Raw genomic sequence first — 24,597 nt, 5'->3', positions numbered from 1 at the left:
CAGCTCATTTAATATTGTAAAAGATAAAACCTAAAATAAGCTACACTCTCAGAGTATATTTTATGAGCAATATTTACAAGATGTACTTGAGAATCGGAGACGAGGACGAGATTCGGCATGCCTAAGTGCGTTATCTGAATTGTACCATCTTGCCCTTTTAAGATAAAAAATGTTTCCCAAACTATATTCCCCTATTGTTAGAACAATCGAAGTTTAGCAATTTTCAGTTAGCTAGAAGTGTTATTTTGGTTTGTTGGTTAGTTATCATTATTTGCCACATCCACTACCCAACGACCCATCGTCATTTAGCCAACTCGTACCTCCTATGCCCCCAGTACCCCGCCTTCCCCACAGTGAACATATGGCTCCGTGGTGGTTGCGGAATTCAAACATGGCGGCTGTGGTTACACTTCTCTAAACACTTGGTAGATCGGTCTATAGAACTAATCCACAGCGATCTAGACTATGGCAGTTGACTTTTTCCTATGTTATTTTTCCTACTTGCTTTACAAGAGTTGAAGGGAATATTTTTTTCATTCTACTGGAATAAACTTCAATTTACCTTTGAAGTCGTACGTCGACCCATTGATACCGTCATGTAGTCTTCAAAGGTAAATTACTGCTAAGTTACAGTCGTCCGAATAAATATTAGTTTCAAATCTTGTACAGCAAGTAAAATAACATAGGAAAATGTCAATTGCCATAGTCTAGGCAACCGCGGATTGCTTCTGTAGAAATACCGCGATTTCTCATTTTATTTACAAATAAAACTATATACTACTAATCACAATAGGTATGTGAACGCTTAAGTCCAGCAAAACATGCTAAAAACTTTAAACTACCGATTTATTGATTCATGTGTTATACCTACTAAAGTAAGTTATCTAAAACTGGATACTGGTAAATGTGACAACAGGGTTTTTACCCAAAGACGAAAACAATCTTATCAGTTTAGATCTGTCGAACTATAAGCTAGGTACCTAGCTATACCTATGGTAGATCTACCGATGACAGCACAATGCCCTTGGAGAATTCAACTTGAAAGAGAAATGAGGTTGACTACCCAGGTAATTTCACATGAGCTCCATGGGGAACCGAAGGTAGTAGGCTAGTAGTAGGTAGTACCAGGCTCTCGGGGATGAATGCATAAACATTGATGGTAAAATCATCAAACTATCTCAACTACTATACTACTAGTGGGTACTAGGTAGCACTAGTTAGCCTACTACTAAGTAAATACACGAATACGAAAACCAGCAGGAATTGGGGCGTCGAAAGTATTTCGCCGTGTTTATAGTACGAGCCCCTGGGGGTTAGGCTAATTACAGTCGTCCGAATAAATATTACTTAAAATTCTTGTTCAGGAGGTAAAACTGCATAGAAAAACCGCAACTGCCACAGTCTAGGCCACCGCGGAATAGGTAGTATAATATACCTAGATCTATCGAGCTCTTCTCAAAGACTTACAGATACCTCAAAAGACAGTAGGCCTCTTTTATTATAGGTGGTAGGTAGATCACAGGTCTATTTTATGTTCCCTGGTTACCATACTAGGACAGGGCTACCTATTTAATGCTCCCTGGTCACGGTGATATATTACAGAACTATTTTGTGATCCCTGGTTACGGTCATATGTTACACATAAACCAAGCACAGTAAGGAAATAGACGTGACCATACCTTCTGCAAGGACTCACAGAGTCACAGTAGTACCAGTTCACAACACTGCATCAACTCAAGGAAGTATAAATGTAACTAGCCTCCATGATGCCTTTTCGTCACAAGTGTCCATGACTTGCCGCGTCCATAACACGGAGTGGCGACCATACCTTCCGAGCGTGTGACTTTGGGCAGCCATATTGATAAAACAAATCAAATGCGGAAACGATGCAAAATTCTTTATTTCAAGTAAATTGATATGTCCAAATAAATTGTACAGTAATGATCAACTTACTTGTGATGAAATAACACATTCTTATTATAATTAAATGAGAGGGAGGAAAATGAACATGCTGCCTAGTCGTTTTTCGTCTACACTGTTATGCTGGATGGCGTGTTTCAATATGGCCGCCCGAGGTCTGCTCGGCAAGGAAGATCGACACTTCATGTTACTGACGCTCTATGAGCACTTCTCTGCTCATCAGCCTAAACTTTCACATGAAAAAAAGTAAATGGGCGAATCAAAGAAATATTATAGCGAAATGTAGAACAGTTAATGGCCGATCACCTTTGTTGACTGGATAGACTTTAGAACACAAGGAAGAGCGAAGGATAAAATAAACTAAAAAATCCGACAAAAGACAACGAAATGCTAATAAACTGTATGGAATTTTTGACGTTTTAACTGGCAGTTAAAAAAAATGGGTGGTTGGGGTGAATACTGGTGGCTGTTATTGAAAACCAACTTGTGAAAGTGTTAAAACTGATACGGAAGTCAAATTATCGAATTATTGATGATGTTAATTTAATGAGATTATTAAAAAGGCAATTAAATAAATTGTGACTCGATGCACTGCCATCAGGGTGGCAGAAATTAGATAGGTGCTAAGTGTTTCTTGTTATATATATATATATATATATATATATATATATATATATATATATATATTTAATGGAAGGTTTGTGCGGTTTATATTTACAAATAGGATTTCACAGATGAGAAAGAATGAGAAAAGCGAAGGAGATTTATTCACCCATAATTTTGTGCAGTCCAGGTAAATGTCTTTTTAGCAGTAGATGCTCTCTAACATCTCTTATTTCACCAGCATTAATTACTAGGCACTTAATGCCGGGGCGATTTCAACTTAGATCAGAACATTATTGATCTGAAGTATGTCACATTATATAAAGTATTAAAGATCTTGCTCGTCACTAAAAATGCATAACTCTATTCCCAGCGATTATACAGACTTCTGGAATCTAGATCACAGAGTAAATAATAAATTTCCGCAATATTTTTAAATAACAGTAATACTATATCTAATTCAGTTGAATTTATATTAAACACCTCTCTAAGGGGTAATGAATAGCTTTTCAACCTTGTAATAGTACATACCTTCCTGGCAGTAGTAAGATAACAAAGTCGTGTGAAGTAAAGCAGAGAATATTGAGCATGGACCGAGTACGCCGAAGATGCCTAGGATCAAGACCTTTTTGAGGAAATGTAGTCTTCCAAAGATAGATCTAGTTTTGGGAGGCATTTTGAACACGCAAAGTCATTATCTGAAAAAAAAAAAGTAAAACGAAAGTTTGAATACATTTATTAACAGTTCCTTTCGTATTGCGGAAGATAAGAATTGCCTTTTTAAGGTTTAGGCCTATATGAAGGAAAGTAACAAGCAAAAGTGATTTATCAATTGCGAAATGTTCATAACATGATAATAGTAATTCTGCTAAGTGCACTTTCTATATGAATTTGGTAATGAATAGTGCTCGAGTAATTATATAAACGATATTTACTCATATCCAGAAGGCTCTTTTTGGTACTAAGGCATCCTTATGAGATTAAGTTAATAGTACCAAGACTAAGCAAGTCGTTTTCATCATTTCCTGCGTGAGTATGGTAACAACTGGTGCCATACCTTTTAAAATTTCTAAAGCTGTAATGAAATGAATAAGTACTGGAATACAGTGTTATCCACACATATATATACTGTATATATGTATGTATAAACATTGAAACATTAAGCGGCCGTAACACGGGATGAATTCTGAGAGATGATACAACGGTTACTTCCGTATTCATACTTTGTTAAATGCTCAATTGTGGTTAAATTACCATTCAGAAAACTTACACGACATCAGCCCCTTCATACACCTGCAACGAATGCTCATCATCAGTGTGATAGACCACCGAACTCTATCTGCTCATTCACCTCTATATCAGACAGAACTGAAACAGTCTCCTTCTAGCTATTTCCTCGCACCATCTTTTTATCTTTCTTCGGTCTTCCTCGCCAACCTATCATTCTCTGTTCTTTTTACAATGGGTCACCAACCTCAGAATACTTTGATCCAACTTTTCTATTGTGGCTGATTTGTACCACTAATTCCACACATCCTCATACGTCTCATGTTTTCTACTGGAGCCTACATGTTTCCTTTCAGTCAACATTCACGTTTCACTTCCGCAGAGGAGAGTTATCTCAATAGTTCCTTCACTATACTGTGTTTTTTCCATCTGTCCATCCGCTTGTGGTGTTTGCCCATGGTAACACTGCGTCCCTGGCTTTAAATAATATCCTATTTCGAATATTAACGGTGTAACTCGCATAGAGTAAATTATTAAAACACTTTTCAGTTGCAAATATACACCCAGATATCCTTTTATTTACCTAAAACTTATACATAGCGTAACTATTTAAAGCCCGGGACGCAGTGTTACCATGCGAAAACACCACCGCCGGATGGACAGTTGAAAAACACAGAGTATAGTTTCAGTAGGGTTTCTTTATTATTCCCAGCCAGTATTGTATCTTCTCCAGACATAATCGTATTCCATATACCATTCATAAACCATCTTCTCATCGGACAGGTTTACTTGCTTTCTGTTCTCTTTCTGACTTCTCACATCACTTCTTCATTAAAGATATTAAACAGTCATAAGGACATAGTACACCAGGGTTCCCTATTTTACCGCAAACCAGTTATTTTCTCGCATGCAAACTCTAACGAATTCTTCAGTTCCATTATATAAAAAAAAAAAAAAACATTCTCAGCAACTTACCATCTATATGTATATATATGTAATGAATAATTATCACATCACCGTGATTCATATAGATCATTCGAGCTACAAATGTCTTTTAATATCTAATTCGCTCTACCTCGGAATTGATATATTTTCATATATGTACCGAAGGAGAATTTTTAGTTGATAATAATTTCGTCCCCTCATGGGATCGAACCACCGTCCAGTGGACGGGAACGAAGTCAGGACGGCCTAGTGACGTTATCAAGTCGATATATATCGAAGCAATAAGCCCATTCCTTGGAAAGACTGGCTCATGAGGAAAATAGCAAGAAAACAATAACTGTCAGTCATGTTTGTTTCCGCAATATGTGGGACACGGGCGTCAGCCTGTTTGTGATAGAAGGAAAGTGTCTCATATATTATAGACAATAATTTCGTTCACAGGTATGGAATATTAGTGACGGTAAATAAGCAACTGTTTTCTTACGACCTCGGCAACCTGTATTTTTTTATGTACTACAGGGACATATTTCCTTAAATCTAGTTAATAGGACGTCAGTTGTTACTTAATTAATCAAAAGGCCTATATCTCTCCACATTCTATGTAGCGTGTAGCTATCAACTTGTTTTTGTAGAAAATATGCGCACTGTACATTCTGTGCTTTTCAGTTGGTTAAACAAATACTGCCAAATCCCTCATCGAATGCACATGCAGTGTCAAGAAAGAAACGAGTTCCAATCTTACCTATATATGCGTCAGCAGAAATGGACACACAAAAAGATCACTATCACAAGTCACAACACCGCCGATTCTATCTGATTTCGTTCGCGTTTTGACCTAGTGCCAAATGAATATGTCAAACCAAGCTACGAATAATTATCGATAACATCCTTCCGCAACGACTTTCTTAGGCAATTTCAGGCGGTTAAAGAAGAAGAAAAAGTTTGCGCTTGGTTTTTCCTCGAACGTGTTTCTCCTCATTCGGAGAGACGAGAAGGTTCTCGGTGGAGGGATTTAACCCGATTTTTCCTCCTTTGAAGTTTCGCTTCATCATGTCTCGATATGTTGTTAAATCACCGCTGGAGGCTGTAGCCCCTTAGGAAGTACTACTACTCATGCTGCTTCTCGAGGACACTAAATTGATTGAAAAAGAATCCCACAAAATCACTGTGTAACTAAATTTATGTAAATACTTAGAAGTTAACAGGTTACACTGTGATTGTGTGGGTTTCTTTTCCAATCTTCAGAAGGAAACTGAAAGAAGTTTTTGTTTGGTTTACTAAAATTGATGCCAAATGAACTAAGGAGAAAAAGGTAGTACAATAATGTAAGTAAAGGCCAAGATGCTCATAATTTTCGATTGTGAATTTCTCATGTTCTTGGGTTTCTCTTACTCCCTCTTTGTCGTCAAAAATGCCTGTCCAGCATTTATCAAATTGCAGCCCTCTAGTCTCATTAGTTTTCATTTTATTCAAGGTTAAAGTTAATCACATGATCGTGAGTCTGACAACGTTATAAGGACAGGCCACACCCGGCCGTGGCTGAGAGTTTCTTGGGTCGCAGTTCATACAACATTATATGGACACCACCTCAAGATAGATTAGTTTTTCTCGCTCTTTCACTCATTCTCTTGACTGGAATTCTACTCCTAAGAATTGCAACTGGCCATCTCTCGGAAGCCCAAGGCTTTCGTTTCAGTAACATCCAGTTCATAAATAAAAGTTTTATGCTCCCAGTTAGTGTACTTAATATGGCATAGACAATCTCTGCTACGAAAAAAAAAAAAAAAAAACAATAACCAGCACCGATGAAACCTCATAGGATGTTGTTCATAAACTTTTGCAGACAATGATAACATTACACAACAAAGCTACCATTTTATCTAGTAAAGAAAACGAGAGCGCTCATGACATTTCAGCTTTGTAGGTCAAAATTCAGTCGACGTTCCAGCTGTAAAAGAAGAAAGTCAGTCAGTATTAGACCCATGTGAAGCGACCATGTCCTTGATCGTACCTAGCGAGACATCCAACGATGGACAAAGGACAGTTGACGCCTTTGCCGTTATTGGCATGATAGTCGTTATTGTGATAGTTTTAAATTTATTGTGGAAGGTGGTTTTACTCGTATGGTATCATGGCATATCAAGGATATGCAAGACGAACTTGCAAAAGAAATACGGAGGTTGGGCGGGTGAGTCTAGCGTTGCTCCCGATCAGTGTTCTACCGTAGAAGGATTTACATTCAGTATGTAGTACTATTATGATTAGACATATAAATTTCAAAATTCTTTACTGCTTTGTCATGTCCCACACGTTCTTCATGTAGTATGGAGTGACTGCTCTGTTCGAGAAACAATGGTGGTATCCTTGAATTTCTAAGTAGGGATTAGTTCTTAACACTTATGTAACCAGCACACAGTAGTTTATAAATACTGTTTTTGGAGTTCTTTAGGTGTATTATTATTATTATTATTAATTGGTGCTGTTGGTTGTTTCTTGGTGTGATGCTTGAAAAATATAAAGCTCTGGCTACTGTTCCTCTTATTGTCCCGTGGTGTTCGGTTAGACTAAAATCACGTGTGTGTGTGTGTGTGTGTTATTTGGTCATCAATATTATTATTATTATTATTATTACTCTGTTCCAGTGGTGACAGGGTCTACGGACGGTATCGGCAAGGCTTATGCTCAGGAACTGGCCAAAAGAGGTTTCAACATCGTGCTGATCGCAAGAAATCGTCATAAATTGCAGAAAGTAGCCCAGAAAATCAGTGAGTCGTAACTCTTTCTCCTTCTTCTTATTGATTTCGTTTTCTGTATGTGTAACAATTCTCTACAAATTATCAAAGACTTCTTATTAGTTTCGTTTTCTGTTTAAGGAACAATTCTCTACAAATGATCAAAGACACGCATACTCTGAAAAGTAAATTATATTTCCATTGCAAATAGCTTTTCTTTTTATTGACTGCTATCATAATCTGCATACATTCTTGTTTAACACGACAATGGCAGTTCACTCGATCAGCATAACTACCCACATGATTCATGAGTTGATATTGTAATCATGTTTAGAAGTATAGTTGAGATTTTCCAATGGTTAGCAGCTTGCTCATCAATACACTTCAGTTCTTCATATGGAAGCAGATCACGAGCCAAAAGAAAGATATACATTGCAATAGATTAAAGAACCCTCTTATCACCTTCATCATTATAATTTTAATCTGTTGTTTACATTTTCAGTTGAGACAGACAAGGTGCAAGCGGAGACCATCGTAGCAGACTTTGCAAGCGGTAGACCGATCTACGAGACCATTGCACAGGGCTTGCAAGGCAAAGACATTGGAATACTGGGTGAGTAGTTTGCCCTCTCATCTCCAGATCAGGTTTGTTTGTTTGTTTGTTTGTTTGTATGGTGTTTTTACGTTGCATGGAACCAGTGGTTATTCAGCAACGGGACCAACGGCTTTATTAAAGGTGGGTACACACGTGCGAACCGAACCTTGTATTGTAACCGATTCTTGTAACAAAAACGCAAGTGTGGACGGTTCCTCGAACCCGAACCCCGAACCCGCAAGGTTCGAGGCTCCGTTCGCCCTCCGTCCCGCCAATTGTCGGTTTTTGGGCCCCAAATCAAAGGGAGGTCTCTTTGAACGTTACGCCATGTGTGGACGGGAACTGTATTACACGCGTAACAACAGAGGTTGCTGAACTTGTTAACACCGACTATGAACAAGGCCGTCCATAGTAGAGTCCCTTGTTTTGGTCAGTCAGTACGTATATGTCAACCATGGCTCATTGGAGTGAGGAAGAGGTCCTTCAATTGATTAGTTATTACGAAGAACAGACTTTACTGTGGCCTGAAACTTCTTGGAATCTCATGTCAGCAAGTAATTCCCGACCACTGTATTCTACCCTTCTAGAATATAACCTTGATTGCCACCATCTTCTTTTATTTCGCTTCATCTTCGTTAAATAATGTATATAAATATACGCGGCAGCTGCTACTTGCATGGTGGCCATCGTCGGTAAACAACCCGGACAGAGACAGACTGATGATCGCAGTGGATTGAAATGAAGTTACGTGCTTAACGTAGTTACGGTTCGTCCTCAACATTTTGACACCTTGTAACCGTATATACGTAACTCAGTTATTAAAGGTGGGTACACACGTGAGAGCCGAACCTTGTATGTGTAACTGAGTTACGCATATACGGTTACAAGGTGTCAAAATGTAGAGGACGAACCGTAACCACGTTAAGCACGTAACTTCATTTCAATCCACTGCGATCACCAGTCTGTCTCTGTCCGGGTTGTTTACCGACGATGGCCACCATGCAAGTAGCAGCTGCCGCGTACATTTATACACATTATTTAACGAAGATGAAGCGAAATAAAAGAAGATGGTGGCAATCAAGGTTATATACTAGAAGGGTAGAATACAGTGGTCGGGAATTACTCGCTGACTTGAGATTCCAAGAAGTTTCTGGCCACAGTGAAGTCTTTTCTTCGTAATAGCTAATAAATTGAAGGACCTCTTCGTCACTTCAATCAGCCATGGTAGACATATACGTACTGACTGACCAAAACAAGGGACTCTACTATGGACGGTCTTGTTCATAGTCGGTGTTAACAAGTTCAGCAACCTCTGTTGTTACGCGTGTCATACAGGTCCCGTCCACACATGGCGTAACGTTCAAAGAGACCTCCCTTTGATGCGGGGCCCAAAAACCGACAATTGGCGGGACGGAGGGCGAACCGAGCCTCGAACCTCGCGGGTTCGGGGTTCGGGTTCGAGGAACCGTCCACACTTGCGTTTTTGTTACAAGAATCGGTTACAATACAAGGTTCGGTTCGCACGTGTGGGTATACTGTACACATACAAGGTTCGGCTCTCACGGGTTTACGTGACGTCCGAACCACGTCGAGAGTGAACTTCTATCACCAGTTCACTCTCGACGTGGTTCGGAAGTCACGTAAAGCCGTTGGTGATGTTACCAATATTAGTAATTAGTGTTATGACACCAAGGGACATGGCCGTCAGATATGGAGTGCTAAGAAGTTTTATTCAAAAAGTGACTTGCCACAAAATGTATTTTTTGCCAGGTTTTACATTCAACTAATGAGTATAATTAACAGGTGTATTTGACGGTCTGTATGCATGCATTGTGTTAATGCAATTCGAGGAAATATTCAGTAATTGCTTCCTCTTCAAGTGAATATGGATCAATTTAGCAAATGTTGTCTATTAGCTGTGTAGCCAGTCAATTTATATAAAATAGTCTATGCATAATAGAATAAAGACTATCTTAGAGGAACCTCATTATTTAGGGCAAAAGTCAGTTCGGAAGCCATGTGATGATGACTTGGAAAAAGGCAGATGAAGATTTAAGAGATCAGAGGCGAAAAGGCGTTTTTCTTTCTAGTACTATGTTATCTTTTTCGATCCAGTTACCTATGATCATTATTATTATTTATATTATACCTATTCACATGGAACAAACCCACGGGAACATTGACTTGAAATTCAAGCTTGCAAAGAATGTTGGTTTCAGCCTCCCACAGCAACGGAAATAAAGGGGCTATAGTAGAATCACATCGACCGTGCATCTGACGTTTAGGCCAGTCCCTTACGACGCTCCTGATTGGCTGTTGATAAGCCAATCACAGGGCTGGAAACTCAGTCTCTCGAGAGAGTTCACATAGGCAAGATATAAGTTCCACCTTTCCTGAAAGACGTATCCCTCAGGAGAGGTGGAAAATACATCCTGCCCATGTGAACTCTGGAGAGAGACTGAGAGTTTCCAGCCCTGTGACTGGCTTATCAACAGCCAATCAGGAGCGTCGTAAGGGAGTGACCTAGACATCGGATGCACGGTTGATGCGAATCTACTATAGTAGATATAGATTCTAAATGAGTTTCTTATACTTAGATCAAATGCCAATGAAAAGACCAACTAGCCAATCATGTTCTGACTTTTTTTTGGGGTATGAATTCACCACCCATAATTCGCACTATGCACTAAATACTATCTTTATCATTAAACTTGAACAGTTAACAACGTGGGCGTCCTGGCTTACCCGAAAGACTTCGAGCAACTGAGCGAGGACGAGATCTGGAATCAGATCCTGGTTAACGTCGCTTCCGTTCCAGCGATGACGAAAATTGTCCTTCATGGAATGCTGGAAAGAAAGCGCGGTCTCATCGTGAACATTTCGTCCACCCTCAGCGCCGTTCCATTTCCCTACTTCCAGGTTTACGCAGCTACGAAGGTAATTGAGTTGAACTTGGCGTTAGGAGGGCATTGTGGCTATTACAATTACATATGTATATATATCTGGTGGAGAGTGACCAGTAGATTCTACACACACACACACACACACACATATATATATATATATATATATATATATATATATATATATAATTTATATATGGCTGGTAAGAATGTTCTGTTACAACAGAATTCCGATCTATAATGAAAGAAAGTCCATAAAAACGCCAAAAATATAGATTAAAAGTGCTATACTCATTACCTACCTGAAGAGAGAGACACAACCGTCTCTGAAATATAGTATACTTACTTTCTATATTATGGCGTTTTTATGGGCTTCCTTTTAATATATATATATATATAATATATATATATATATATATATATATATATATATATATATATATATAATATATATGTTTTCTGGTGAAGTTTTCTCCAAGTTCATCAAGTCATTTTCTTTGTATAGGAGAGAGAACGCCAACAGGAAATAGCGAGTCTCTCTCTTTTTTTTTTTTTTTTTCCTAATGACGCCTGACAGAATCGAAGAACCCAAGAGAACTGAATAAACGTGGACGCCGGGCTATATTGATTTGAGAACGCCAAATAACGGGGAATGTTACTTACTGTAATTTCCAAGACGCGATTCATCAATATTTCTTACTGACTGAGAATGGAATGTTCTTGACCTTGGAGCTTGGATGTTTGCGTTGCTTATTAGGACGACTGAATTTCTTCTGGCTGTTTACGGAATATTAAATTCTTTATTGCCTATATTCAAATTACGAAATTAGCTGGTGTTTTTATTTTGGTGTCAGGATTTGTGAAAGCAACGAATTACAATAAAAAAAAAGTAGATTCACATCAACCAAGCATTTGACGTCTAGGCCAGTCCCTTACGACGCTCCTCATTGGCTGTTGATAAGCCAATTACAGGACTGGAAACGCCCAGTCTCTCTCGAGAGTTCACATGGGCAGGATGTATGTTCCACCTCTCCTGAGGGATACGTCTTTCAAAAGTATCCGTCAAAAGATGTGGAACATACATCCTGCCTATGTGAACTCTCTCGAGAGCGACTGAGTTTCCAGCCCTGTGATTGGCTTATCAACAGCCAATCAGGAGCGTCGTAAGGGACTGGCCTAGACGTCAAATGCACGGTTGATGTGAATCTACTATAGCTGCTTACGCCATATTAAATTGCTTATTGCCGATATTCAACACTCGAAATTACCTGCATGTTTTTATTTTAATGTCAGGATTTGCGAATTCCTAGCAGTAGGACCAATAAACACCCACTTTAAATGTATAAAAAAGCAAGCTACTGGATGTGACAGTAAGGGAATAAAGTCCCTTTTTTCTCAGTCGATAACGGCTGCCATTGAAATTTTTCGCTGGAATATTTTTCCTTTCCAGGCGTTCGTCAGAAGCTTCAGCGTGGCTCTGGCGCACGAGTACAGAGCGAGCGGAGTCGACGTCCAGACCGTCCTTCCAGGGGCTGTCGCTACGAACTTACTCGCCTGGAATGATGATGATGACAGGCCCAAACCAGGTACTGGATAATTTGTCTCGGTATGAGAATAGCACTTCCATGCTGCCAGAGAGACAGAGAGAGAGAGAGAGAGAGAGAGTGTTCAAGAAGCAGTAGGCTCTTTTCCCTCGGGGTTTAAAATGGATATCATAATGCAAATACACGCACATACATAAGCACACACATATATGTGTGTATGTATGTATTTCAATATATATATATTATATATATATATATATATATATATATATATAATACACCAGAGGAATTTAGTACGTGAATTGCATATACATAGTACACACACACGTGTATATATATATATATATATATATATATATATATATAATACTATACGATACATACATACATATATATATATATTTGTATATGAATATATTTGTATAACCTCCTACATGTCATTATGAATACCGCACTTAGTACATTATTTGGTGAGTATAATGTTCAAATTTGGAATCTTATATTTTTATGCATTTTTCGCAAAATATCTTTTGTCTCGTGTAACTTGTTCAGAAATGAATTTATAAAAGATTTTATAAAAGAATTTATAAAAGATTTCAGTATGTTACTAACTTTCATCATCTGTTGCAGCTAAAAAGAATTAAATAGCTTTGTAAGTGCGTGCATTTTATCGTTACCACAACATACTGGCAGCAATTGATAGAAAGTGATGAGTTTTTCAAAGGAACCTTTTGAAAGTTGCCAGAACTTTCCGAATATCCAAGTTTTTCTCTGCTGTTGCAAAATTCAAGTCGTGCAAGATTGTTTTAAAGTGATGTCACATTAGCACGGAAAAATGCACCTTAAATTTAACTTAAAACTTGGCTAATACTACAGTAGATTCACATCAACCGTGCATCTGATGGCTAGGCCAGTCCCTTACAACGCTCCTAATTGGCTGTTGATAAGCCAGTGACAGGGCTGGAAATTCTCAGTCTCTCTCGAGAACTTGCATAGATCCTACCCATGTGAACTCTCTCGAGAGACTGAGAGTTTCCAGCCCTGTGATTGGCTTACCAACAGCCAATCAGGAGCGTCATAAGGGACTGGCCAAGTACGGCTGATGTGAATCTACTATAGCACTAGGTACCAAGATACTGAAATTTCCCGAAAACGAATTTGATTAGCACTGTCTGTTCCATATGCTCATTTGCATGCAAAACAGTGGAGAATGATGAAATTTATATAGAACGTTTCTTATTTCTGCTTTTTCAGGATTAACTGTCCCAATTCCCCACGACTTCGTAAAGGATGCTGTGGCTACCATTGGCTACGCGAGAGAAACAGCTGGCTACTGGCCTCACGAAATTCAGGTCTGCATGAAAGTCTAGCTCTTTTTCTCTCTTCTTATATCGACAAGCACACATACACACACCTGTACACATACACGCAAACATACATACTGAATATATATAAGTATATATATATACGTATATATATATATATATATATATATATATATATATATATATATATATATATATATATATATATACATATGTGTGTGTGTGTGTGTACGTTCAGAAACACCTTCCCATCATCAGAGCTAAATGAAATAACAATCCAATCAGGGATTTGTGTACTACTCATATAATAGATTTAGCCTGGAGTTAATGCATTCTGAAAATACTTAAATCAAATGGTTTACAAATTCAGTTCTTAATTGTTAAAAACATAAAATATTCGGAAAATTGCCAACATACTTTGAAAGACACTAGCGAAGGATTTGAAAATCTATACATAGAATGTGGGTGTAATTTTTGAATATTAATTAAACACGGCAGAGAAGGATGATGTGCAATATTTTTGGTCACTGAGACTTTCAACTGATTTACAAAGTAGTATAAAGGTGGTGAATCAGAGGACTGAAATCTCTCTCTCTCTCTCTCTCTCTCTCTCTCTCTCTCTCTCTCTCTCTCTCTCTCTCCTGGATCTCATATTGATCAGTTTAATGAACATATAGCCGTGGCCTTTTACTGCTATAATCAGGATTTCGTGGGAAGTGTTGTAAGTTTTATGAGCGATATTTAATCTTAACAGATTTTTTTATTTTTTATTTTTTTGTCAAACATCTTAGTTTGTCAGTGAATCAGACTGACAGGAGTTATTGCAATTTCCAAGCAATTGAAATTCATTTCGACAACTCCAATCCAGAGCGGTAAGAGACTTGTTTCCTGTTTGGTTTTTTCTGTCTTCTATCATTTAGTTTCTTTCCCTATGTAGGAACAGCTTCATACAACGAGTTCATTTGAATTCCCATTCGTTGGTTTATTTACTACTGTCATTTGTTTACACGTTACAGCTGATGGCACTGCGCGCCATGCCGGAATTTTTGGTGACTACAATGTCGATCACGCTGGTGCCATGAAATTGCGATACGGCAGGTCACTTCGGAAGCGCCCACCTTCTTCTTAAAGCAGCTTCTTCAAAGGTCTTCCGAAGAGAGAGAGAAAGAGCGAGAGAAAAAGAGAAGAATTCGAGGACGACAGGCGTTCAGGGATGTTTGTTTGTTTGTATGGTGTTTTTACGTTGCACGGAACCAGTGGGTTATTCAGCAATGGGACCAACGGCTTTAGACGCGACTTCCGAGCCACGTCGAGAGTGATGAACTTCTATCACCAGAAATACACACATCAGGGATGAATTATTATCATTATGTCATAGCGACTCTAGAGGATCGATATCGGCCTAGTTATCTGCTGGCCGTGACACGGTGAGGCTACCGATGGGATATTCGTATCGTCGCGTGTGTTCAGACTCCGAAAGGTCGCATCAAGCAGATGATCACCTGATCAATTATGGGGATATTTGTCTTGTACACTCCGGTAACGAAAAGTCGAGGTGCCGGCATGTGTCGAGCTCGACGCTTTCTTCGTGGAAGGATGGTGAATAACTGATGATGAAGAGCAACAGGTGATCTTGATCGCGCCTCGTGACCTATAAAAAAATAAGACAAAGTTGGAAGTACTTGTTTACGTTAAAATACCATATACTCATACCTATATATATATATATATATATATATATATATGATATATATATTATATATATATATATATAGATATATTATTTTTATGTTTTTATTATAATTATAAATTTATTTTTATTTTTTTATTTTTATTGCCTATTTTAAATATATATATATATATATATATATATATATATATATATATATATATATATATATATATATATATATATATATATTCACATAAGTGACTTACCGAACAGTTACATAGCTTATAGCTTCTTACCTACGGCAGTCGAAATTCAAATTGTTGGCGCCAGCGGCGTTGCTATCTTAAGTATAGGTGATAGCAAGACCCGCCCACATCCGGGAACCCTGGGTACTGCTAGCCTTCTACCGTCAATTTTCGTTCTGCCGCTCACGGGGTAACACCTGTGAGATTTTCGCTGCAGTCTCCTGCGTCGCCATTTTGGATTTTTGGTTTTTGTTTTTGGTTTTGGGATGTACAAGTTTTTGGTTTTTGTTTTTTTCTTGCCAGTTAGCTATCTCTATTCAGTTTTTTTCGTCATTATTGCTAATTATGTCAGATTCTAGTTCATCTGCTGTAAGGTTTTGCAGCGCTGGCTGCAAACAAGATTAGCTAAGTTATGTCACGATCCGCACTCTAAGTGCACTAAATGCAGAGGACAAAATTGTAATGGTATGGATGTGACATGTGATGAATGTAAAGAATTGGATGAACAGGGATGGAAGGCGGTTAGATCGCATGCTGAGAAAATGGAGAAAGATAGGAAGAGGAAGGCAGCTCTTAGGGCTAGTAGTAAGAATAGGTTAGAAACTACTCCTGTTTCCTTCGGAGACAAATAAGTCTTCTCTTGCCTCTCCTTTATTAGAGAATATTTCTCCAATTAATAGTCCTCCTACTTCTCCTTTGATTACCCCTGTTCAAGTTGCCCATGTTTCCGAACCCAACACCATTGCCTTGCTTGAGTCTAAGATGGATAAAAAAGTTCGAAGTGTTAGCTGAATCAGTTATGAAGTTAGGAATGTCTTTTGTTTTAAAGCTTTCGTAGATAGTACAGTGAAATCTAGTGCAGTGCAAAGTGTTAATGTTGCGCCTGAGGAGGCGGTTGTCCGTTCCCCCTCGACTCCCAGACGAAGGTCACTGTCCCGCTCCCCCGCAACCGGGAGAAGACATACCGGAGGTCGTAAGGAGTCTGGGGGAGTTTGCCCACGGTCAGCCGTCGACTCCGTCGACTCCGTCGACTCGCGGGTGTCGTCCAAAAAGATGTGGAAAGGTGTTAGTGTTTGTGATTCTCGTCTGTCTTCTGATTCGGAAGTGCAATCGCCAGTGCGCAAAAGGCGAGGTGATTTGGTGTCTCGACCGTTAAAAAGACATTCGATTCTTGCGGGTGATTCGTCACCGACTCCTGTTAAGAAGTCTAAGAGGCATTGGAGGCCCGAAACCTCAACCTTCGTGTAGTTTTGCTCCCGGATGTGATATTTAGTGAATCTCCTCCGCAGTCGCATTTTTCGGCTAAAAGCAATGGCTCTCGGACTAAACTTTGTGATAATTCACGATCGCTCGACTCTCCAAGCGAGTCTCGGTCGCAGTTTCGGCTCGGTCGCCTCATTCGACTCCGTATTACTGTCCAGAGAAGCGTATTCGCTCGTCTTTGTTCGACTCCCCTCGCCGTGAGTCGATAGGAATTTCGACTGGTTGTTCGCCTGTGTCGACTCGTGGTGCGGAGACTTCACCTGTTAGAAAGAATCGTTCTTCGACTGAAAGACCATCGACTTCTACAGGTGTTAGACGATTCTACCTTAGCTCCATTTAAGAAGCATTTCCAGGATCTTATGAGTTTGTTGAAATCCTCCACGGGGTAGAACATAAGCCTGATTTCGACTCTGCTTCCGTGCAGTCTGAAGAGGAAGCTTTGGATCAAGATGACAAGGATTCGTCGGCTTATTCGAGTCTTCTTAAATTTTTCCTGTCCACTTATCCAGATTACTTTGAACCTGCTTCTCCGTCTTCACCGCCTTCAAATGTTCGTTAAAGATAGGAAGACAAGCGTATTCGTGTCTACCTAAATTGGTTCTTCTCAGTCCTCGAAGCAGGCCCTTAAGGAGTCAACAGAGTGGCTTTCTAAGAAGAGGAAACAGGTAAGGCTTCGTTTGCTTTCCCACCTTCTAAGCTTCAGAGTAAAGCGTATCGCTTCTACGCAACTGGAGAAGTTCCTTCTTTGGGAGTGTCTGCCTCCTCCCAGGGAGACTTCTCCGGTTTAGTGGACTCACACCGAAGAGCAGCTTTTTTCGTCAGCTAAAATTTTGTTTTCTTCTTCAGAGCTGGACCATTTGGTGAAGAATATTTTTAAAGTATTTGAGGTATTTAGTTTTTTGGACTGGACTATTGCCTCTTTAGCTCGCAAGATTGAAGACTGTCAGTCTTTAGAAGAAGATTTTGCCACAGACTGGTTAGGAGTTCTGTCCTGTGCGGATAAGGCTGTTAGAGATGGTTCAGGAGAATTAGCAGCCCTTTCACAATGGGAGTGATGAAGAAGAAGAGAAAGGTGGTGTTCTTTCGTGTCTAAAGGAGTCACTAATAACCAGAAGTCGGCTCTCATGTTTGCTCCTCTCTGTAAATCTCATCTTTTCCCTGAAGAAACCATTCAACAAATTCTATCGGATTTAGAAAAGAAATCTACTAATGATCTCCTTCTTCAGTCTTCCAGACGTCCGAAAGAGCCTACTCCGACAGGAGCTAAGTCTTCTCCTCTTCAGAAGCATCCCTTTCGAGGGAATAAACCTAAGTGGCAACGACCAGGACTAATTGCGTCCACAGTACAAGTCCTCAAAGAAACCTCCCCCCAAACCTTCGGGACAAGTGAGAAGCCGTTCCTTCACGTGCAAGTAGGGGCAAGACTCCATCTTTTTTGGGAAGAATGGAGTCGAAGAGGTGCAGAGCAATGGGTAGTTCAAGTTCTTCGAGAGGGATACTCGATTCCTTTTGTTTTAGATCCTCCTCTCTCCGATACACCAATCAGCTTAACAGCATATTCTCCAGGATCAGAGAGAGCGTTTGGCTTAGCAGCAGAGGTCAATGCACTCATCAAGAAGGGAGCAATAGAGGAAGTCCTCGACAGTTCTCAGGGATTCTACACAGACTCTTTGTAGTTCCCAAAGCCTCGGGAGGTTGGAGGCCAGTGCTAGATGTAAGCGCATTGAACCTTTTTGTGCTGAAGACAAAGTTCAATATGGAAACAAATCATTCTGTGATGTCGGCACTTCGCCCAGGCGATTGGATGGTGTCCCTGGACATGAAGGACGCCCTACTTTCATGTCCCGATTCACCAGAGTTCAAAGAAGTTCCTGAGATTTGTGTTCGAAGGGAGGACGTATCAATTCAGAGCCCTTTTGTTTCGGCCTTTCGACGGCCCTCAAGTATTTACTCGTGTTCTTGCTCCATTGGGGAAATGGCTGCATATGTTGGGCATAAATGCAGCATTTTACCTGGACGACTGCTTCTCAGATCGGGTTCGAGGACACAGTGCGTGAAGGATTTACGGAAGACACTGTCATTAGCGAGTCAAATTGGGGAATTCTCATCAACCTGGAGAAGTCTCAATTAGTTGCCGTCCCAGAAGATCCCCTATTTGGGAGATTCTGGACTCTCAGGACTTTCGGGTTTTTCTGTCCCCGAAAAGAATAGAATCTTGCCTCAAAAAAGTGAGCCAATTCCTGAATCGTCAGTCCTCCTCCGCCTTGGAATGGATGAGTCTTCTAGGGACGTTATCATCAGTAGAGACGTTTGTAAAGTTGGGTCGTCTTCACATGAGATCTCTTCAGTTTTATCTCAAAGCGAGTTGGTGTCAGAAGTCTCAACCAGACACGTATTCGTTCCCAGTGTCGGAAGAGATCAAGAACGACTTGAGATGGTGGATGTCGAGGGAAAGATTGCAAGAGGGTCTCTCCCTGACATTAAGGAACCCAGACGTAGAATTATTATACTCCGACGCATCGGACAGAGGTTTGGGGAGCTCTCCTAGGGACAAAAAGATCTCAGGATTATGGTCAGAGAAAGAGAGGTTGAATCACATCAACATGAAGGAGTTGAAGGCGATTTGGTTCGGTCTGCAAGCATTCGCTCCTTTGGTCGTGGGAAAGAGAGTGGCAGTATACTCCGACAACACCACCGCTCTATCTTATATCAGGAATCAGGGAGGAACCCATTCATTCTCCCTCAACAAAGTCGCAGAAGATCTCCTTCTCTGGTCTCAAGATCGGGATATTTCCCTCGTTCCGAGGTTTGTACAGGGGAAGTTAAATGTACTGGCAGACGAACTCAGTCGAGTAAACCAAGTTCTTCCCACGGAGTGGACATTGCAAGACAAAATTTGTCAGGAACTGTGGAAACTGGGGAAGACCTTCAGTGGATCTGTTGCCACGTCGAGGAACAATCGACTTCCGATCTTTTGTTCCCCAGTTCCAGATCCTCTTGCTTGGAAGACCGACGCAATGCTTCAGATTGGGACGGGTCTAGACGTTTACGCCTTTCCCCCATTTGGAATGATCAGAGGTGTTGAACAAGTTCCTCTCACATCAAAATGTGTCAATGACGTTGGTAGCACCATTCTGGCCCAGGAAAGTGGGGTTTCCAGACCTTCTCAAGTTGGTTATAGACCATCCCAGACTTCTTCCTCAGTATCCTCGGCTACTCAAACAGCCCCACTTCGACAGGTATCAGCATGAATTTTGTCCGCCTCTGTCCACGACAGGGGTTCAGACTGTCCGGAAACTCGTCAGCGAAGGGGTTTTCTCGTAGAGCGGCAGAGGCTATTGCTAACTGTCGAAGAAGGCTCTTCTGCCAAGCTTTACCAATCAAAGTGGGGAGTCTTTAGGACGTGGTGCAGAAGACATAATTTCTCGTCTTCTAAAACCTCTGTGACAGAAATAGCTGATTTTTGGCTGTACCTTAAAGAAGTTAAGAACTTGTCGGTATCGGACAATTAAAAGGGTACAGAGCTATGCATTGTCCTCAGGTATTTAAGCATAGATGGATTGACATCTCCTCTAACCAGGATATTGGAGATTTAATTAAATCTTTTAATACAGTAAAAGTATCCAAGAAGGATAGTGTGGACTGGAACTTGGACGTAGTTTTAACTTTTCTGATGTCTTCACGATTCGAGCCACTTCGTGAAGCGTCTTTGAGAGATGTAACGAGGAAGGGCACTTTCTCTTCGCTTTGGCTACAGCAGGAAGAGTGAGTGAGTTACAAGCCATCCACAAAGAGATGGGGTTCAAAAAATCGTAATGCGGTTTGTTCTTTTGTTAACGAATTTTAGCAAAGAACGAATCTCCTCTAACCCATGCCTAAATCTTTTGTACTTAAGGGATTATCTAATATAGTGGGTCCGATGGACGAAGAATATTTACTATGTCCTGTCAGAGCTCTGAAATGTTACCTGTCAAGGACACAATCCGTTAGAGGTAATTCCGACCGACTTTGGTGTTCGGTTAAGAATTCTGCAAAACCCCTCTCCAAGAACGCTATTTCGTTCTTTTTGAGAAGTCTGATACTGGAGTCACACTCTCAAGTCCAAGATCAGACTCTTAAATGTGCTTAAGGTGAAAGCACATGAAATACGTGCAGTGGCGACATCCTTAAGCTTCAAGCACAATATGTCGCTTTCCTCGATTCTTCAATCTACGTTTTGGAGATCAAGATCTGTGTTCGCCTCATTTTACCTGAAGAATGTAGAAGTTACCTATGATAGTTGTTGTAAATTGGGTCCTTTGTCGGTAGCGGGCATGGTGTTGGGAAAGGAAACATAGGGGAACTTTCTATCCTCTACTGTCTCCTTGCCTTGTTATAGGTTGTTGAGTCGTGGGCAGACTGGAGGCTCATAGTACTTTGGAGAACCTCCAAAGATCTTATTTATTACTTTTGGAGTATGTCATTATTTTTGGTATAGGTGATGGTCTGTTGTTTTTATCTGGTTTCTGAAGCCCAGGGCAAGGGCATTATCTGTTTTTTAATATTTTGTCAACCAACGGTCTTGTCCATGGTTACAAAATCCCACTAAGTAGGGACGACCCTGGCCTATACTGCCACGTCTCCTACGAGTGATGAGAGCGCTAACCAGAGGCAGTATTCTCCTGCAGCTGCTCTCTCAGGTAGGTGGGTACTGCAACATTTGCTGTTTAATGTGGTCTTACTGTCATTTTTATGTGTCCATCTCACCCTCCTTCCGGGTAGTTTGGATTCAGCTATGTAACTGTTCGGTAAGTCCACTTATTGTGAAAATGATATTTTCATGATAAAATAAAGTTTCACATATACTTACCGAACAGTTACATAATCAAAGCCCACCCACCTCCCCACAGATGGACGTGGCGGCTAAACGAAAATTGACGGTAGAAGGCTAGCAGTACCCAGGGTTCCCGGATGTGGGCGGGTCTTGTATCACCTATACTTAAGATAGCAACGCCGCTGGCGCCAACAATTTGAATTTCGACTGCCGTAGGTAAGAAGCTATAAGCTATGTAACTGTTCGGTAAGTATATGTGAAACTTTATTTTATCATGAAAATATCATATTTATAATATATATATATATATATATATATATATATATATATATAATGTGTGTGTTTGTGGAAATATGCCTAGATTTTATCAAATCTATGTATTTTAAACTTGTTCATTCACTAGTTTGTTAATAACTACTGCGTAATGGTTTGTGTACCAAGTACGGAGGTATGATTATAGATATGAAACTAGAACAGAATAAAGAGCTGCCTTCCTCGTCATCAGCAAAATCGACGTCGCCTTCAAATTACTGCTCCCCAAAACCACTAAATATTTTCCGAAATTTATGAAGTCGATCGGTGACTTCATATCAGCAGAATCAATAAGTTGGGAAGTCACAGCGTCCTTTGAATCTCGTAAGAAATGTGTTGTTAAAGATGAAGATGGAAGATCGAAATAATGGTGTTAATCAACAGTGATTTTCTAACCTCCATTAAACCAAAATGTGCTGTTTTGCATATTTTTGTTTTTGCTTTTCTCGAATCAGTTCTGTGCTCAGTTTTTATCATTAAGTGTTTTCACAAATTAGTCTTTATTTAGGACCTGCAAATTCTTCAAGTTGCAAAAAAATCAAAGTGACAATGGGCATTTATGATTTTTCAGAAAATAAGACTTGTGACCTTTTGGGTGTAATTGCTGTATAGAAGTAGATGACGAATCATATATTTATTATTTAAGTGTATATTTTTTTTCTTCATAATGAGAATTAGACACAGCTTTTAGTTTTTTTTTTCGGGTAACTTTTATTAATCAATATATAATCAACTGATTAACCAGTTTATCTATCAGTTCATTTATATATTCATTTATTTATCAAATTCATTAGATATTAATAAAAGAAATTTCAACCATTCACCAAGAATTCATCCGGAAAGAGTTAGCAAGTTAAATTCCTATTTAAGCAGAACTATAGACAATATATTATAAATTTCTCATTATCAATTTACATTATCCCAGATGCGCATGGGACGGATCTCATATTCCATGAACTTGCCAAAGAAGTTCTTACAAATGAAACCGTTTAGGTATGAAGAGAAAAAAGCGAACTGAATCCAAAATATTGTAAATATTGAAACTGGTTCTATATTAAAATCGGTTTGCTATGTGAAACTAAGAATTTACTGCCTGCTAATCATGACTGGGTAATTAGAGCATTATTAGTACGTTCTCTCATCCTGGTACAAAAATTTATCTAACAAGATAACAAAACTTGTAAGATAAGGCAGATTATTATCATTATATTGCTATTCATGCGCAAGCATCAGAGAGGTAGATGTATCAACATTCAAAATTTAACAATAAAAAATAAAAACGGTTTTTCAAAACCTAAAGAAACAATAGCTGTTCGCTTTTATATGAATAAAAATGCAATTAAAACATTGTCAGCCTCACAAATCACTGAATCGAATCTGTTATCACTGACAACGTCACTGTGGCAGATCACCCTAATACAAGTGCTATGAAATAATTCAGTCACTACGGTGGCTGTACCCAGGATCCTGGTTGTACCCGTAGACCTTGGCTGTAGCTGGTCTTTCTCGTGAGCGCTGTCGCTCACACCAGACTCCTAATGTTAATTGCAAGACTACCAACGAACCATGTCTCCCTATTCGTGGTAGGAATTGGGGAGACTTTAGAAATCAGCTCTCCTCTTTTATCTGTCTCTTGCTTTGCTCTAGTGGACGAATGTTTGTGTGGTACAGTATGCAGCAAAACTCGTGTGACCCGATTTCAGTGAATTTCTTCGAAAGTCACTAACTGGCAACTCTTACCTTCTTCCATTTCTAATGACTCTAATGACGCTAAATAGTAAAGACGAAACATTTTGCAGCTTCGCTCAAAAAAAGATACAGTTCACTTAGCATGGATTTAAAGTATCAATGTTACATTCTTTATCAAAGTATCAGGTAAATCATGATAAAAAACATTAACGCCTTAATCTTTAATTAAGGTAAATATGAAAAAACGTAAATACTTTACAAGCCAAGTAATTGTTCAGAATACCATCTGCTTCTTCATAGGTACTATTCTTTTAAGTTTTCATATGTTTGCTGAATAAGGTAAGGCTAAATTTATGTCACGCTGAACACTTCTCAAGCTATGCTCAGCAAACAAATATACGTATACCTACGCATACATACATGAAACAGGAGGCTGGAGAAGTTCTCCGTTGGACGAGTGGGTTGCGTGCTCGCCTACCGATTCGGTAGTCGCGAGTTCGATTCTCCGTTCTGCCAGCGTGGAATGAGGGGAATTCATTTCTGTTGACAAGAAATTCATTTATCGATATAATGTGGTTCGGATCCCACAATGAGCTGTAGGTCCCGTTACAGGTAACCAATTGGTTCCTAGCCACTTAAAAATAACTAATCCTTCGGTCCAGTCTTAAGAGAGCTGTAAACAGTCTCAGTGTTCTGTTTTTTTTTTTTAGGAGGCTTTGTAAAAAATTTACAAAGTACAGCATAACAAAAAGGGTTTCTAGAGAGAACCTTGGCCATATTTTGAAATAAAGATGACGTGAGAGACATAA

The 24,597-nt window shown here is 39.6% G+C and overlaps 2 protein-coding genes across 5 annotated transcripts in view; one reads left to right on the top strand and one right to left on the bottom strand.

The window, feature by feature from the left end:
* The window catches only part of LOC135206926 (uncharacterized), a 147,662-nt gene extending 144,445 nt beyond the window's left edge, over positions 1-3,217 (bottom strand). For 3 of the 4 annotated variants that reach the window (XM_064238427.1, XM_064238426.1, XM_064238425.1), the window contains exon 1: positions 3,055-3,217. In XM_064238427.1, the coding sequence (XP_064094497.1) occupies positions 3,055-3,199 (145 nt within the window). In that variant the 5' untranslated portion in view covers positions 3,200-3,217. Of the gene's footprint in view, positions 1-1,953; positions 2,087-3,054 lie in introns of those variants that run through there. The other variant, XM_064238428.1, reaches the window with a different exon arrangement.
* Positions 3,218-6,684: 3,467 nt separating this feature from the next.
* Positions 6,685-15,486, top strand: LOC135206533 (inactive hydroxysteroid dehydrogenase-like protein 1). Its single transcript, XM_064237886.1, has 7 exons — positions 6,685-6,883; positions 7,338-7,460; positions 7,930-8,040; positions 10,742-10,959; positions 12,376-12,511; positions 13,724-13,821; positions 14,811-15,486. The coding sequence occupies exons 1-7, from the start codon at positions 6,691-6,693 to the stop codon at positions 14,874-14,876; spliced, it is 945 nt and encodes a 314-aa protein (XP_064093956.1). The 5' UTR covers positions 6,685-6,690; the 3' UTR covers positions 14,877-15,486.
* Positions 15,487-24,597: the final 9,111 nt, after the last annotated feature.

This window comes from Macrobrachium nipponense, chromosome 31, assembly GCF_015104395.2.
Source record: "Macrobrachium nipponense isolate FS-2020 chromosome 31, ASM1510439v2, whole genome shotgun sequence".
In the NCBI taxonomy this organism is placed as follows: domain Eukaryota; kingdom Metazoa; phylum Arthropoda; class Malacostraca; order Decapoda; family Palaemonidae; genus Macrobrachium; species Macrobrachium nipponense.
This window is presented reverse-complemented; position numbering and strand designations above follow the sequence as displayed.